Here is a 15,148-nt window from a genome sequence, read left to right on the forward strand (position 1 = left end):
TTATTTTAACTTTTATGTAAAATATATATTTTTTAAATTATAAAGTATTATTATTATTATTATTATTATTATTATTATTATTATTATTTATCTGTCTTCAACATACAGGGTGATCCGGGTATACCTGGCCCTGTCGGCCCCAGGGGAATCCCGGTATGTGAGAGGACCTTCATCTATTCATCTATTTTTAATCTTCTATCTCGGTAGCAAATTAATGGAACATCACGTCTGGACATTTAATCCTCTCAAAAATTCCGATTTGAGCTTGACAGATGGCTTGTTCGCCTGTGTGTCTGCATGTTACATGCTGATGATTTGGTACTTTTCCTCCAAATGGCAGGGATTCAAGGGCATAAAAGGACACACAGGCCTTCCAGGACTAAAGGTGAGAAAGGGATTATTCATTTTATCATCTTTTTTTTAATACACACAAACTAATCTCCAACTCCTGTGGTTTAATCTCTAAAAACAGTAGCAAAAGACCCCTTTAATTTGTCACCCATCTGTAACTTGGAGGTGTTTTGTTTTTTTTCCTGCTTTGTGTTCTACAGGGAGATGTTGGACCTCAAGGCCCATCTGGAGCAGCAGGAAGACCGGGACTTGAAGTGAGTTCTGCTTTAACTGTCCATCAGGCTTAACTATGACATTTACAGTTACATTTTTATATAGCACTTTTCTACACACTCAAAGCGATTTAGTGCGGGGGGGGGTCCTCAACCACCACTACCACCACTACTGTGTAGCATCTACCTGAATGATGCCACAGCAGCCATAGTGCACCAGAATGCCCAAAGAGAGTGATGTATCCAATTCAGAGATGAGGATTATTAGTAGGAGAGAAGGGCTAATGAGGGAATTTCACCAGGACTCCGGGGGTATAGTCCTGCCATTTACAGTAAGTGTCCTGGTATTTTTAATGACCACAGAGACGCAGGACCTAAGTTTAACGTCTCATCCGAAAGACAGTGCTGTTTTTACAGTAATGTCCCCATCACTATACTGGGGCATTAGGACCCAAACAGACCCCAGGGTGAGCGCCCCCTGCTGGCCTCACTAATACCACTTCCAGCAGCAACCTTAGTTTTCCCTAGGAGGTCTCCCATCCAGGTAAATAAAATAAACAATGTACTGGCCAGGCTCAACCCTGCTTAGCTTCAGTGGGAAACCAGGCTAGAACTGCAAGGAGATATGGCTCTATTTAAATAATAGTTTTAATAGAGAGTGCAATGATGGTCGACTTAAGCACACAGAGTTTTATCAGCAAGCGTGGGCATTAAAAGACAGCTCAATGTGCCGTGAATTGCTTGCACAAAATGTGTTCATAAGCATGGATCAGTCATGCGAGCGAAGAAGCACTTCAGTTTGACAAGCAATGAGCACTGAGCTATAGACACTTGATTTTCTCCTCACTTGCCAGCGTCTACATTTTTTCTCAAGAGACAAGTTGATTTTGGAGATTTGGGGACAGGGATAAGAGGGCTGTCTCAAGTATGATTGGTCACAGCCAACCCCATTTCTTTTGGCAACACAATAAATAAAACAAGTGTTTCTGGAATCCAGTAACATGTTTATATTCTGTTTAGGATAGAGGCTTATTAAAAGAGGAACAACTGTAAAAAGAATTTTTCTCATTTTATTGTTTTCTCATTGATACTACTCTGCATGCTCAAGTTGCACCTGCCTTTAAGCCTGAAAAAAAAAATGATAGAAAATAAGGACTGAAGAAGGTTGGAATCACCCGTATCTAAGACATACTGTATCTCTGTTAAGTCTGTAGTTACATCTGATTAGGAGAGGGCAATCCATAGTTTAGGCCACTTGGGAATGCAGGTGATGGTCATGTGACAACTAAAATCACCATTTTATAATGTATTTTATTTTTATTACACCTTGTTCGGCTCAGGTAAAAAATATATATATATATATATGCTAATGTAAATATGATTTTTTATTTTATTTTAGTATTATTTCTCCTTTAATAAACCCTGTATCCCTGGTAGAATATTAAATTCAAACTCAAACGTGTTACTGGTTTTATTTTCCTTATTATGTGACTGATATGTATACTTTCTTTGGTCCATTCATACAGGGTGACCCTGGTCCACCGGGACCACAAGGACCACCTGGTGCTCCAGGACATCTGGTAACTGTTGATCAATGCTTTCTTTGCTTTCTTCTTTAAAAAAACAACAACAACAACATAAAAGCATGTTATGCTGTTTAGTGTTTACTTAATTCTCTCTGCAGGGTTCTGCAGGTCCCCCAGGTCCACCAGGACCAGCTGGAGCTCCCGGCACGGTGAGTGATCAAGCCAAACAAGACTGTTTAATGTGCTAATAATAGGCCTGTATGATTATAATATAATACACATGTTTCTAGAATGATCCTACTGACTCTCCTTCTGTTAACATGCAGGGTATTCAAGGTGACAAAGGGGAGGCTGGCGAGAGAGGGCTGCCAGGAATGCCTGGGCCTCCAGGGATGCCCGGGCATCCAGGACAGATGGTCTGTACAAACTGGTCATAAATTCACACTTAAACTTCACACTTTTTATGAACTGAAGATTTAATATCTATTTCTTTTTTTGTACTTTTGATTTGTCTCAGGGAGAACCAGGCAGTGATGGTGCCGCAGGGAAAGATGTGAGTCACGCTTTTTATTGCTCAGGTTCTAATCCTGTTTTTACTGTCAGTTAAATAGCTGCTTTATCTGCATGTTTCCAAAAGATTAAAATTGACTAATGATTTTTTTTTCTCACGTACTTTCTTAATCTGGTGTTAAGGGAGCGTCGGGTCTGCCAGGAGAAACTGGTCGACAAGGAGAGAAGGTGTGTAAGTGGTGTGTGTGTGTGTGTGTGTGTGTGTGTGTGTGTGTGTGTGTGTGTGTGTGTGTGTGTGTGTGTTCTTCCTCCCCCACTTTTATATAGTACACCCATCATACATTTCCCTGAGCCTCACAGTCATACTGAGTGATTGTAGCTGTTAGTCTAACTGCAGAGGACTGAGCATTTCACTTGCTCAAAAGTAGTCATTTGGTATTAGATATTTTTGCCTTCTGTTCCTTCTGATGAAGATTTACCCAATTTATTACACCTTATGTCTTATTATATCTTACGGCAAAACACTGCAGTTGAATGAATGAATGATGAATTATTCCCTTGTTATTAGATACAAAGGACCTCATGGACCTGGCTTTGTTACTGATTCACTGACTGACTCACTGACCTAATTCACTGACTGACATACTCACCAAATAATTAAAAGATACATGGAATATAAAGCTGGGAGCAAATTGGGAGCAGAGTTTATGAACTACTAAAAAAAATGAATGGTTGCAAGTAGCACAGTTTCAAAATAGTCCTACAGTAACTTAAAACTTCTCAGTGATTATGCTCAAATACATTGTGTGCCAACCTGCAGACACTGTAATAGCATAAAACTGTGAGGGATCATAAAAGAAACTACAAATTTGCTCTTTGTAACATGTGGTGAGTAGAGACAGGAGTAAAAAATGCTTTATTTTATATGTGAAGTATATGCTTTATTGGAAAAAATCCAAGAATCGTAATCCAAATCCATACTGGAGGTCAAAACACAGGCAGGCAAAAGGCAAAGTTAAATACTTTCAGAAACTAGAAAAAAAAAAACTGGCAATGGTTTGAACAAGGAAGATACAGAACTAGGAAGCACAGAAATACAGCCTTGGACTTCATGAAAACGCATGACATGACTTTTCAACAAACAATGACACAGAGAGGACATGAAAAGGGAAACTAATCAAGAACTAACACAAAACAGGTGAACACAATCAGGCAACAAACTAATGACAGGACGCCATGGAAAACGTAAAGCAAAGAGGAAGACCTTAATGCTGTTTTATATTTGACAAAGTAGCTAGCAGATTTTTCATCATAGACCAAAATGAAAATAGCATGCTTTTTTTTTCTCCTTATTCATGAGTATGTCATACCTTGTTTGTTTCCTCCTGTAGGGTGAGGCAGGGGCTCAAGGCCTGAGGGGTCCTCCAGGAGAACGTGGTCGTCCTGGACCCCCAGGAGGAGCAGGATATCACTCTAAGGACTCTGGAATAGGAGTAATGGGACCTGCAGGCCCCCGTGGAGAGAAAGGAAGCCCGGGAACACCTGGACAGGCCGGATCTCCTGGAGCACCAGGAATGCCAGGAAACGATGTAAGACACCGTTCTTAGCAAAATAAATGAAAATAGGCACTAAAACCCCAGCCCAAGCTTTGAGATCTTCTCATAAATGCATGTAAGATTTTAAGGGAATGGGATCTCACCATTTTGTGATTGACAGGTTTTGACTAGACCTGGACATCAGTGGAGAGCTGCATGGTTAATGTAATAGTCTTTTTTCCGCTTTTTAGGCTGTTGTCAACTATGATGAGGTCAAGTCTTTCATCAGACAGCAGGTTATCAAGATCTTTGATGGTGAGACCAAGAATGAAATGGTAACCCAGAATAAAATGAAATGAAAAATTTATACAAAAAGAAATTAAATTTTAGTTGAAAAATGGCTTCTAATATTGTCTAAAATGGCAGTAATACTGAGAACCTAAAATGAATGTTGAAACGATTTAGAAATAATCAATAGTGAGTCTGGTAATGTCGTTATTCTGGCTAGGAGCGGCACTGAGTTTTATTGTGTTTTGTTTTGTATGTGTATTAAGGTCATTTGTGACTGTTTAATGCTTACTCATCTTCACTCATCTCCTCAGAGCGAATGGCCTATTACATGTCGCGCATGCAGATGCCAGTGGAAATGGTAGCACCCCCAGGCAGACCTGGACCCCCAGGCAAAGACGGCACTCCAGGAAGAGCAGGATCTCCAGGGCTTCCAGGCCGTCCAGGACAGATCGGCCGAGAGGGTAGACAAGGACCTATGGGCCCTCATGGTAAAATCAACAGTTCTAATTTTCCTACAGATTAAGCAGCCTACTCTAAATTGAGTGCTTGACTTCTGACTAGAATGGCTTTCTGTTTGCAACTGCAGGTCCTCCAGGTGTCAAGGGAGAGAAAGGAGATAAAGGTGTGGGAGAGATGGGAGACAGCGGACCCCCTGGTGCTCCCGGTAAGAATTTGGTAATCTGTAATCTGTTAAATTTTGTCCATACTGTATTTCTCCAGTTATGAAAAGGTATTACAAAATTTTGCTCATTTGATCATTATTATTCAAGAGTATATTATTTAAAATCAAGAACTGTTGTCACTTACACTGGTGCTTGAAAGTGTGTGAACCCTTTAAAACTGTCTACATATCTGAATAAATATGACCCAAAACATCATCAGACTTTCACACAAGTCCTAAAAGTAGATAAAGAGAACCCAATTAAACAAATGAGACAAAAATATTATACTTGGTCATTTATTTATTGAGGAAAATGATCCAATATTACATATCTGTGAGTGGCAAAAGTATGTGAACCTTTAGGATTAGCAAGATAATTTGAAGGTGAAATTAGAGTCAGGTGTTTTCAATCAATGGGATGACAATCAGGGGTGAGTGAGCGCCCCGTTTTATTTAAAGAACAGGGATCTATCAGAGTCTGATCTTCACGACACATGTTTGTGGAAGTGTATCATGGCATGAAGAAAGGAGATTTTGGAGGAGCTCAGAAAAAGAGTTGTTGATGCTCATCAGGCTGGAAAAGGTTACAAAACCATCTGTAAAGAGTCTGGACTCCACCAATCCAGACAGATTGTGTAGAAATGGAGGGAATTCAAGATCATTGTTACCCTCCCCAGGAGATATCAACCAACAAAGATCACTCCAAGGGCAAGACGTGTAATAGTCCATGAGGTCACAAAGGAACCCAGGGTAACTTCTAAACAACTAAAGACCCCTCTCACATTGGCTAATGTTAATGTTCATGAGTCCAGAATCAGGAGAACACTGAACAGCAATGATATGCAAGGCAGAGTTGAAAGGAGAAAGTCACTGCTCACCAAAAAGAACATTGCTGCCTGTCTGCAGTTTTCTAAAGATCATGTGGAGAAGCCCGAAGGCTAATGTGAAAGTTTTGTGGATGGATGAGATCAAAATAGAATTTTTGTTTTAAATGAGAAGTGATATATTTGGAAAAAAGGAAAACACTGTATTCTAGCATAAGAACCTTATTCCTTATCTGTGACACATGGTAGTGGTAGTATCATAGTTTGAGCCTGTTTTGCAACATCTGGGCCAGAACGACTTGCCATCATTGATGGAACAATGAATTCTGAACTATACCAGTGAATTCTGAAGGAAAATGTCAGGACATCTGTTCGTGATCTGAATCTCAAGAGGAAGTGGGTCATACAGCAATACAACGACCCTAAGCACACAAGTCGTTCTACCAAAGAATGGTTAAAGAAGAATAAAGTTAATGTTTTGGAATGGCCAAATCAAAGTCCTGACCTTAATCCAAAAGAAATGTTGTGGAAAGACCTCAAGCAAACAGTTAATGTGCGGAAACCCACCAACATCCCAGAGTCAAAGCTGTTCTGTACTGAGGAATGGACTAAAACTCCTCCAAGCCGACGTGCAGGACTGATCAACAGTCACCGTAAACATTTAGCTGCAGTTATTGCTGCACAAGGGGCTCACACCAGATACTGAAAGCAAAGGTTCACATACTTTTGCCACTCACACATAAATTTAATTATTCTGTAATAAATAAATGACCACGCATAATATTTTTTGTCTCATTTGTTTAATTGGGTTCTCTTTATCTATGTGAAAATCTTATTCGGTTTTAGGTCATATTTATGCAGAAATATAGAAAAGTCTAAAGGGTTCACAAACTTTCAAGCACCACTTTAAATTATAGCAGTTATAAACAGTCATTCCCTCACGAGCCTATTTTGTTGTCTCTTCAAGTTAATAACACAAACAATTGAAGCTTTTCATGCTACCAGGAAACCAGAAAACCCAAAGTCCTCCTGAAGACATTCCAGTGGTAGAAAATTACTGACTATTACAAAACACTAACACTGGAGACTCCTTGTATAATGTTAAAACATCTCCTTACAGACAACTTCACCATATCAACTAAAATACCACATTTTTAAAATACCTTTCTGAAAATAAATGTGTTTATTTTTAGTGTATGGCATACAGGTCCCTGTGAATGAGTTGTTGCTATAGGAACAATAACGTATTAGACCTGATTAGTTATAAAAAAAAAAAAAATTAATAAAAAAAAAATGAATCAACACCATTGGACCAAACAGATTTAAGCAATCAGCAGTGCAGTTCACTACTGTTGATAAGAGCAATGTATTTTTGACTTCTATTAAGGAAGAATCAAATCCTCTGTTTGATGAAATGGCATTTAAATAAGTTTTTGTGGCCTTACTATGCTGTATTTGATCTGTCCTTTGATTCAATTCACTCTCTTTTTTTCCAATTAGGTGTTCCAGGACCCCCTGGTTATGGTAAAATGGGACCACCAGGCCCGACAGGTCAACAGGGCATTCCTGGAATTCCTGGACCACAAGGACCCCCTGGATCAAAAGGCAATGATGGCCGTTGCCATCCATCTGACTGCATGAGTGCACCTGTGGATTACAGCCCCAAGGGCCCACAAATGAAAGGGCCCATGTACTAGAGAGAGTATGTGAGAGTGAGGGAAAAAGGGGGGGTAAGAAAATGGGGGGGGGGGGGGGGGGGGGGGGGCAAGAGCCAAAGATCAACAATACCAAATCTGTTTGCTAAATGCCTTTGGTGGGGAACCAGTGGAGCTAAAGGGCATTTCTGTCAAAATAAACATGGCTGGGCCAGATTGGCCTATAAGCTATTTTTAAAGAGTACCCAATGCCAAAATTTTCTCTGCAACTATAAGTGCTAATGCTAGTGAAGCCTCTCTCTCTGATTTCAACTTTCTCTTTACTGATGCTTGACTGAAAACTTCTGGATTAAGGAGACTGAGCACACACAGCTTTCCCTTCTGAACTATCACTACCTTGAACATATGATCATTGCTTCACTGGTCATGATGGTGTTGTCTCTTTAATTTCAGCCATTAAGCTGGTTTCACACTGTTCCCAGAAAATTCACAGCTGTGATTTGAAACACATTATCTTTGGTGCGATGCGCACAAGATCATCTAAAGTTCAAATGGTTTCAACTTTTGCGTGACACTTTGCTGTGCATGGCCATTAGCAGGGCAGGAGGCATGGTATTTTGCTCAGGGAAAGATGGGAGAAGTAATAAAATGTCGTCTTCTTTCTCTACAGAGAGCTGCGTCCACTTTTGTGCCCAACCTGGCGCAGCACTATCCATTTGTCACAACCGCATCCACCAACACACATCACAGTGTGAAGCCAGCTTGATTCTTTGCCAATGTTTACTGTTTGCATGATCCTTTTTAGTACGGAAATGCTCTCGCAAATCAGTTTTCCAGGTTTTTGTTGGGTTTTCATGGCAGCTGCTGAAATTTGCGCAATTTTATTATTACCATAATGTCCCATAACTGACTTGATCTCAAAGAAATTATCTCACATTTGATTCGGGCCAGATATTGTAGCCTATTTGAAATTTCTAAATTCTCCATTCTTCTAGCATTATGATGTAGCTTGATGTAAAGGTACAAATGAGATATAATTATTCCTGTTTCCTTTGAGGCCTTGTGTTGTACATATTTGTATTTATATGTAATGGCTTTTTTTTTTATGATACATTTTTAATAGATTGGCATCAGCATTTCAGTCCTTATTTTTGCTTTATCATCTCAGATATTATGGTATTTACAATAGCACTGCAAAAGTAGATTTTTGTAAATTGGTTGAATTTATATAAATTGAAGTTAATAATAACTCGGATTTCATGTTTCCTAAACCATGATATTTATTTGAGTTTGATGTCGGGTGTCTCTCTGTGACCTTGTACATCGACATTCCAGAGCTCCGCCACTTTTTATATCTTTTAAACTTGAATTTATGTATTTTAATATAGTCAACCACTTTCAGGTAAAAAAAAAAAAAAAAAAAAAAAAAAGTGCTCCTTCTGGATAGAGATTCATTCGCTTTTGACATGTGCTCATCATCTAGAATTTTCTCAGCTCCTCGTCTAACGTGCGAAAGCCGTGTGCTTCACAATCATCTATGGTTTAGAGTTTTCATCCCATAATCTAAAAGCTTTTCTGATCCCATGCCATTCAGCACATTGCTGTGTCAGCCAGGCTCCAACGAGATACATTTACCATCAGCACTTCATCCTCTCTGTCAGACCTTCACAAAGTGTGTGTGTGTGTGTGTGTGTGTGTGTGTGTGTTTCTGTATCTATACTTGTGTATGTACCTATCAGATGACCAGATTTCTTCATATATGTAGTTAAATTACTAAAGTAGCCACTAATCAGGTTTGTTTCTCCCTTCAACTATGTAAAGTGATGTGTATTATTTTTCAAGGTCAATGCAAGGTCATTACAAGTACAGCGTGTGTGTGAATGTGTGTGGTTTGATGGGTTGTCCGATTTTCTCATATCTGGGAGTACTTAAAGATGCACTATGTAAGAATAAAAGTTAATAGATATGCATCCATGTTTTATAGCAAAAATACAAATACATTCCACTTTTTGTTTGTGAATGGTCAGTGCTCATGTAATATTTTTATAAATCCTATCACTATTAGAAACTGACTTTGGGAAATCCAAATGAAATATACTAATAGTATAGTGTATACTACAAAATTCCTGCATGGTGCATCTATAAATCCATCTGTTGTGTCATTAATGTCACCGTCAACGTTGTACTTCACGTTCATATGATGAATTTCAGTGAAATTCAAGAGTTTACATTATTATTTACATGATTATGGCAACCAAAGCCTTGTCGACAGTAAATGGCTGTTTGTCCTTTCAATTTTAAATGCTTTATAATAGCCTACAAAGAAGCAATTTAAAAAGAAATGCCACCATTACATATAGATCCATTTGTGTCATTCATGTGTTAGCTGTTTTTGTGCATTTTTTTTTTTTTATAGAAAACCAAGAAAAGCAATAAAGTTCTTTTTTTTAAAGCAGATTGCTATGGATTTGTTCCTTGAATTGCCAACAGTAGCCATTCAAGCAGTAATGTCTATTGATCAGTGCAGAGGTTAGAAAAGTTAGAGAAGTTCCTTCACCAGCTCTGACAGTAAAGTGTTTCTGAAGATAGCACTTTTAAATACATAGTTACAAAAACAAAATCTACAAATTTCTATATGACCTAACGATACAAAGCGATGTCAGTAAGATTCTTATTCTGTTCCACGTGAACTTTAAGGCACGTTGTGTTCGTTCGTTTTTGCTTTTTAAATGAAAATGTTTCACATTCCCACAGGGGAAACACACTAAAATAGGAAACTGTTTTCATAAGATATTTTTTTTTATTACTTTTTATTTATTTATCTATCGACTGCTTTCGACCATGCAAAGTCTAGAATTCAAATATTCGTTGCTCCAAAAAAATAAATAAATATAAAACACCCACTATAGAGCATGAATTCAGCATTGACCTGGAAGTACAAGTAGGCTATTGAAGATGAATATTCTCTTGTTAAGTTGTGTTCTCATAAACCTTACTATGTTTTCATAAATTTTGGATGATTCAAAGAATTCTTAAATTAAAGCACATGGAAAATCCAACCGATTTTTCTAGCCACCGTGCTGTCGTCCTTTACAGTCACATTTTTGCTATTTGTAAAACAATAAATAAATAAACAATGATCTGTATTAGCAGTACCTCAGGCTCTAACAGTGATCTTTAATCTACCTTTCTTGCTACTAGCTACCCGGTAAATCAGGGTTATTCAAGATCAGAGATTAATTTTAGCCCCAAAATAAATCTGAAATAATGAAAAGCAGAAATACGAGAGCTTTTTGTAAGATTTATGGTTTCTTGTTTATTTACCAAAAAAAAAAAAACTGCCTTGAACTCATCTCATTTGCATATAATTCCCCCTCTCCTGCCTATTCTTCTCCCTAATTTGCTCACAAGCTAGCAAACCCCATCATATTACAGCTGCCAATCTTTTTAAACTCCTTCTCATGCTGCATCACAGGGCAATGTAATACACTTGGAGGAAAGAGCTATCTACCCTCTTCCACATACATGAACCTACAGACGCAAAAGACTGGGGAGATAAGGGAATGAGTATGCCATTACTCCCACCCAGAACATGGCTAAATTTCTTCTCACAACATACTTATGCAATTCAGTATTTACCTGGCTTAATACCACTTATGCTTGACTCACATTTGGAAATCCATTTTTCCACACCAGGACTGGCTATTTCTACCCTTCTAGCATGAGACCATAATATGTTTTGATGTCTACTTACATTTCTTCACTTATCTTGTCCACATGCAGCAAGGCTCATCATAACCCCCTAAAGGTCGTGCTCTTTAATGGGATTAAAGATGGTTATTTTCCACCATGAAATAAGGCTGCACGTCTAAATGGATGCATTTTGTTTATTTTCTTCAGGAAGAATATGTAAAGAAAGTGCAAGGAAAAGCTTCTTTTTTTTTTCTTTTTCTTTCTTTTTTTTTTTTAAAGAAGGCAGTTGAGGCCATGCTTTTTGGTTCTTTCTGTTTTCAGTCTTTCACAAGATGCCGAAGAACATTCAGTCTTACAAAAGTTACCTCTTTATTCATTCGAATGGACCATGAAACAAGAATGTGTTTACAGATGAACCAAATAAATAGGGTGTTTTATTGAAAATAATCAGTTCTTTTGAATGCTGACTATATTAAGTTTAGGTTCCTGTCCATATTGTAAACCCACCCAATTCATATTAGTACAAAATTAGCACACTTGCATCATTTACAGAGATTTACAGTACTGTTGGATGGGCAAAGAGTAGTATAGGTTGTTTATTTCTAGGCTAATACAGAGGGGCGTAATGTACACAGCAACTATAAGCTTAAAGGCATTCCATAAGGTAATTAACAATAAGTTACAAAATTAAACACTATTGTTATGGGATTTTTTAATTATTATTATTATTAATTTTGGTAAACATTGAGGTGAAATCTTGGCCATGTCCTGTTTTATTATATAAAGTAAAATTCTTAGATTCTTATCATTAACAACATATGTAGTGAACACTACAAAAAAGAAACAACACCAGGGATTGGATTTCAGTCTCTGAGTTAAGGCTTCCCAAGGATCTGATTGTCATCCCGATGTCTTAATGATGACATTTTCACATCTCATTGCACTCATGGTGGGACGGCGCCGAGCCTAGATTACAGTTTTGATGAACCCTAGTCCCCACTCTTTCATACACACACACAAACACACACACGCAAAATGTCAAACTAAACTGCAAAGTCAGCCACTCAGGACCGTTGCACCATGCTGATGTCCCATGAAAGAAAGGGCTGTGTGTCTCTCTTCTTATATGTCTGATGTTTTAAGGCTCTAAGTGGACGGTCCCTTGACTGTGCCAGCTTCCTGGAGTCGTGGGGAAGTATAAGCCGACGCTGCCAGGCATGCTGCCATTTCACAGAAGCCAGGGAGGCCAGGAGGACCGGCTTTTCCGGGATGACCGGGTTGACCCGCTACACCCTGTGGACCTCTTTCTCCCGGCTTGCCATCCCGTGCAACTCCATCCAGACCAGGAGGACCTGAGGGAAAGTAGGATATTCACTCATCTTATACTCAACATATAAACAGGTGCCTTTTAACTGCCTTGTCCTAAAAAAAAAAACAATATTGATATTCATATTGCCTTATGAAAATTTTCATGATCTAATATAAAGCATGTATTCTGACTGGTCCAGAACATATGACTATCACATTTGGTTCCAAATATTCATATCTGTATGTAAACATAAGGTGGATGTGGCTACTTCTACACCCTCCAAAAAATTGGCGAAAAATTCTGGAATTCTGTTTGAACTATTTCAATTGCTTTTGTTTGATTTGTTCATTGCTGAAAGCTGAAAGTCTGTAAATTTGACAATAAACCTGATTTGCAATGGGGTTGAATCATTTTGATTGCAACTGTAAAAACACACACAGCTGAGGTCATAAGTTTACATACGCCTTGCAGAATCCAAAAATCTGAACTATTTAATATTAAATATAGGAACAATGTAAACAGAAATTTCCCAGAAATTTTGTTTTTGCAAATTCTTCCTTCCTTGGATAATATAGAACACACAATATAATTACAAGTATAATTAACTTATGTGTAAATATACTGCAAATAAATGTATATATTTTAGAATTTTTTCCCAGGAATGATCCCAGTGAACCAAACATAAGATTTTACCTGGTAGGCCAGGTGGCCCATGTAGACCTGGATGAGGGCGACCAGGGTCTCCTCTCTCTCCCTTTGCACCTCTTCTTCCTAAGATATAGAACAGAGATGACAATAAGAATATGAGCTGTCATCAGCTCAGCTTTATGATATCCTCATCTGAATATGCTTATAACAATAACAAAACACACTACTCATGTAAATGCAACATCGGTGTGAATAGAAATAAGTAGAACAGTGCAGAATTATGGGGAAGAAAAACTTTACCTTTCAGGCCAGTATTCCCGATTTGGCCTGCAGCTCCAATCATGCCTGGGATCCCTCGGGTACCAGTATTGCCAATGGCTCCCCGAGGACCTGGAGATCCGGGAGGTCCTGGAGGACCTGGTGGTCCCATTACTCCAGCTCCTCCTAGTGGTCCCCTATTAGAGCTCACTGCTAAAGCTGCTAATCTTTCTGGTGGGAATAACAGAGTATACAGTAAAATGGTCAGCATCTTAGTATAACGTAAATAATGAAATATTCATTACTTTGCAGCAGGCAAATGATAGTAACTCTAAATGATACTGACTTATAGTACACAAAATGATTTAGCACTTTTCATAAGAATGAGTAAAATTACTGTATAAAAATAAAATACACATTACACATATTTAATGATTAGTTCACACATTAGTTTGATAACATGAATTGGAGATATTTACGTTTAATGATTTAGGTATTGGCATTCCTAAAGAATATTTAAATAAATGCAACAAAAAAATGGTCATAATTTTTTTTTTATAACCTTTTAATAATTACTATCAAAATGATACTATCAAATGTTTCTTCAGACCAATCCCATGTTCCAACGTTTCTTTAATTCCGCAATTAGTAACCATTTACTGTATAACATGCAAATAAAATGAAAGAAAAACTTGCTGTAGAACCAAGGTTTCATCTTAACTTCACATATACAGCCTATCATTAAATGTGTATGGAGACATTAAGAAGAAAAATAAAGCGTGGAAGGAAGCAGAGATCATTGGTGCCTCTTGTGAGTGTGCATAGCTAGTTCAGTTAGCTTGCTTCGATTTTAAGTTGATTCTTGGACTTGACAAATTTTAAAATCAATTATTAGAGACCACATCTATAACAACAATCTGTTTGGAAGTGCTGCAAAGAAGAAGGTCCTCCTGAAAGAAACCTACAAAATGTAGCACCTGAGCCTTAACAGCAATTATAACAAATGGAATTGTGTGTTGTGGATGAGATGAGACTAAAATCGAACTTTTATGCCATGAAGCACCTGATACCTGCTGTAAAATATATGGTATTGGATGATTTACAGATATATGGGACTCTTGTGAAGATTGATAGCATCATGCATTCTGCAACTGGATATTTTACCCAAATACCTGGCATATCTTTCAACAAGATGAACACCAACATGCATCCCAATCAACCCAGACCCAGGTTGCAAGAGCACAAGATCAGTGTTTAGCAAAAGGCATCTCGGTGGCTCAATTTTAACATGTGATCTGAATTATAAAGGAAACTCCATATGTACGATGCCATAGAAAAATCTTTGAAATGTTGTGCATGGACTGTAAGTCCTCTACAAGTGTCTCCACTTAATTTTAACTAATGTGTTAAATAATGCCAGCTCAAACAACCTTAATGTGAGCTTTTACAGTTTTCTTTAATAATACCTTGTTACTCTCAAGCCAGAGTCAGCTGTATATAATTTTCTCTTATATTCTGTTATTATTAAAAAATAAAAAGTAAAAGTTTTTTTTTTAATTTTTTTTTTTTTATGTTCTCTTGGCCCATGTAAAAGTGTTAAGATAATGTTAACCCGGCCAGGTGCGTCAGCATACACACTCTGCCAAGAGGTCTCAGTGGCCAAATGTAATCATCC

At 37.9% G+C, this 15,148-nt stretch overlaps 2 protein-coding genes across 5 annotated transcripts in view; one reads left to right on the plus strand and one right to left on the minus strand.

The window, feature by feature from the left end:
* The window catches only part of col16a1 (collagen, type XVI, alpha 1), a 100,830-nt gene extending 90,808 nt beyond the window's left edge, over positions 1 to 10,022 (plus strand). For all 4 annotated transcript variants that reach the window (XM_017481775.3, XM_017481777.3, XM_017481776.3 and 1 more), the window contains 13 exons: positions 109 to 153; positions 341 to 385; positions 552 to 605; positions 2,090 to 2,143; positions 2,248 to 2,298; positions 2,416 to 2,505; positions 2,607 to 2,642; positions 2,783 to 2,827; positions 3,991 to 4,188; positions 4,386 to 4,449; positions 4,737 to 4,913; positions 5,012 to 5,089; positions 7,411 to 10,022. In XM_017481775.3, coding sequence (XP_017337264.1) covers positions 109 to 153; positions 341 to 385; positions 552 to 605; positions 2,090 to 2,143; positions 2,248 to 2,298; positions 2,416 to 2,505; positions 2,607 to 2,642; positions 2,783 to 2,827; positions 3,991 to 4,188; positions 4,386 to 4,449; positions 4,737 to 4,913; positions 5,012 to 5,089; positions 7,411 to 7,607 — 1,134 coding nt within the window. In that variant the 3' untranslated portion in view covers positions 7,608 to 10,022. The remainder of the gene's footprint in view (positions 1 to 108; positions 154 to 340; positions 386 to 551; positions 606 to 2,089; positions 2,144 to 2,247; positions 2,299 to 2,415; positions 2,506 to 2,606; positions 2,643 to 2,782; positions 2,828 to 3,990; positions 4,189 to 4,385; positions 4,450 to 4,736; positions 4,914 to 5,011; positions 5,090 to 7,410) is intronic.
* Positions 10,023 to 11,434: 1,412 nt separating this feature from the next.
* col9a2 (procollagen, type IX, alpha 2) overlaps positions 11,435 to 15,148 on the minus strand; it is a 29,133-nt gene continuing 25,419 nt past the window's right edge. Inside the window, exons 30-32 of the mRNA XM_017481779.3 lie at positions 13,516 to 13,704; positions 13,261 to 13,338; positions 11,435 to 12,610 (exon numbers count right to left, since the gene is read on the minus strand). Coding sequence (XP_017337268.1) covers positions 12,405 to 12,610; positions 13,261 to 13,338; positions 13,516 to 13,704 — 473 coding nt within the window. The 3' untranslated portion in view covers positions 11,435 to 12,404. The remainder of the gene's footprint in view (positions 12,611 to 13,260; positions 13,339 to 13,515; positions 13,705 to 15,148) is intronic.

Source organism: Ictalurus punctatus, chromosome 12 (assembly GCF_001660625.3).
Source record: "Ictalurus punctatus breed USDA103 chromosome 12, Coco_2.0, whole genome shotgun sequence".
Lineage (NCBI taxonomy): Eukaryota > Metazoa > Chordata > Actinopteri > Siluriformes > Ictaluridae > Ictalurus > Ictalurus punctatus.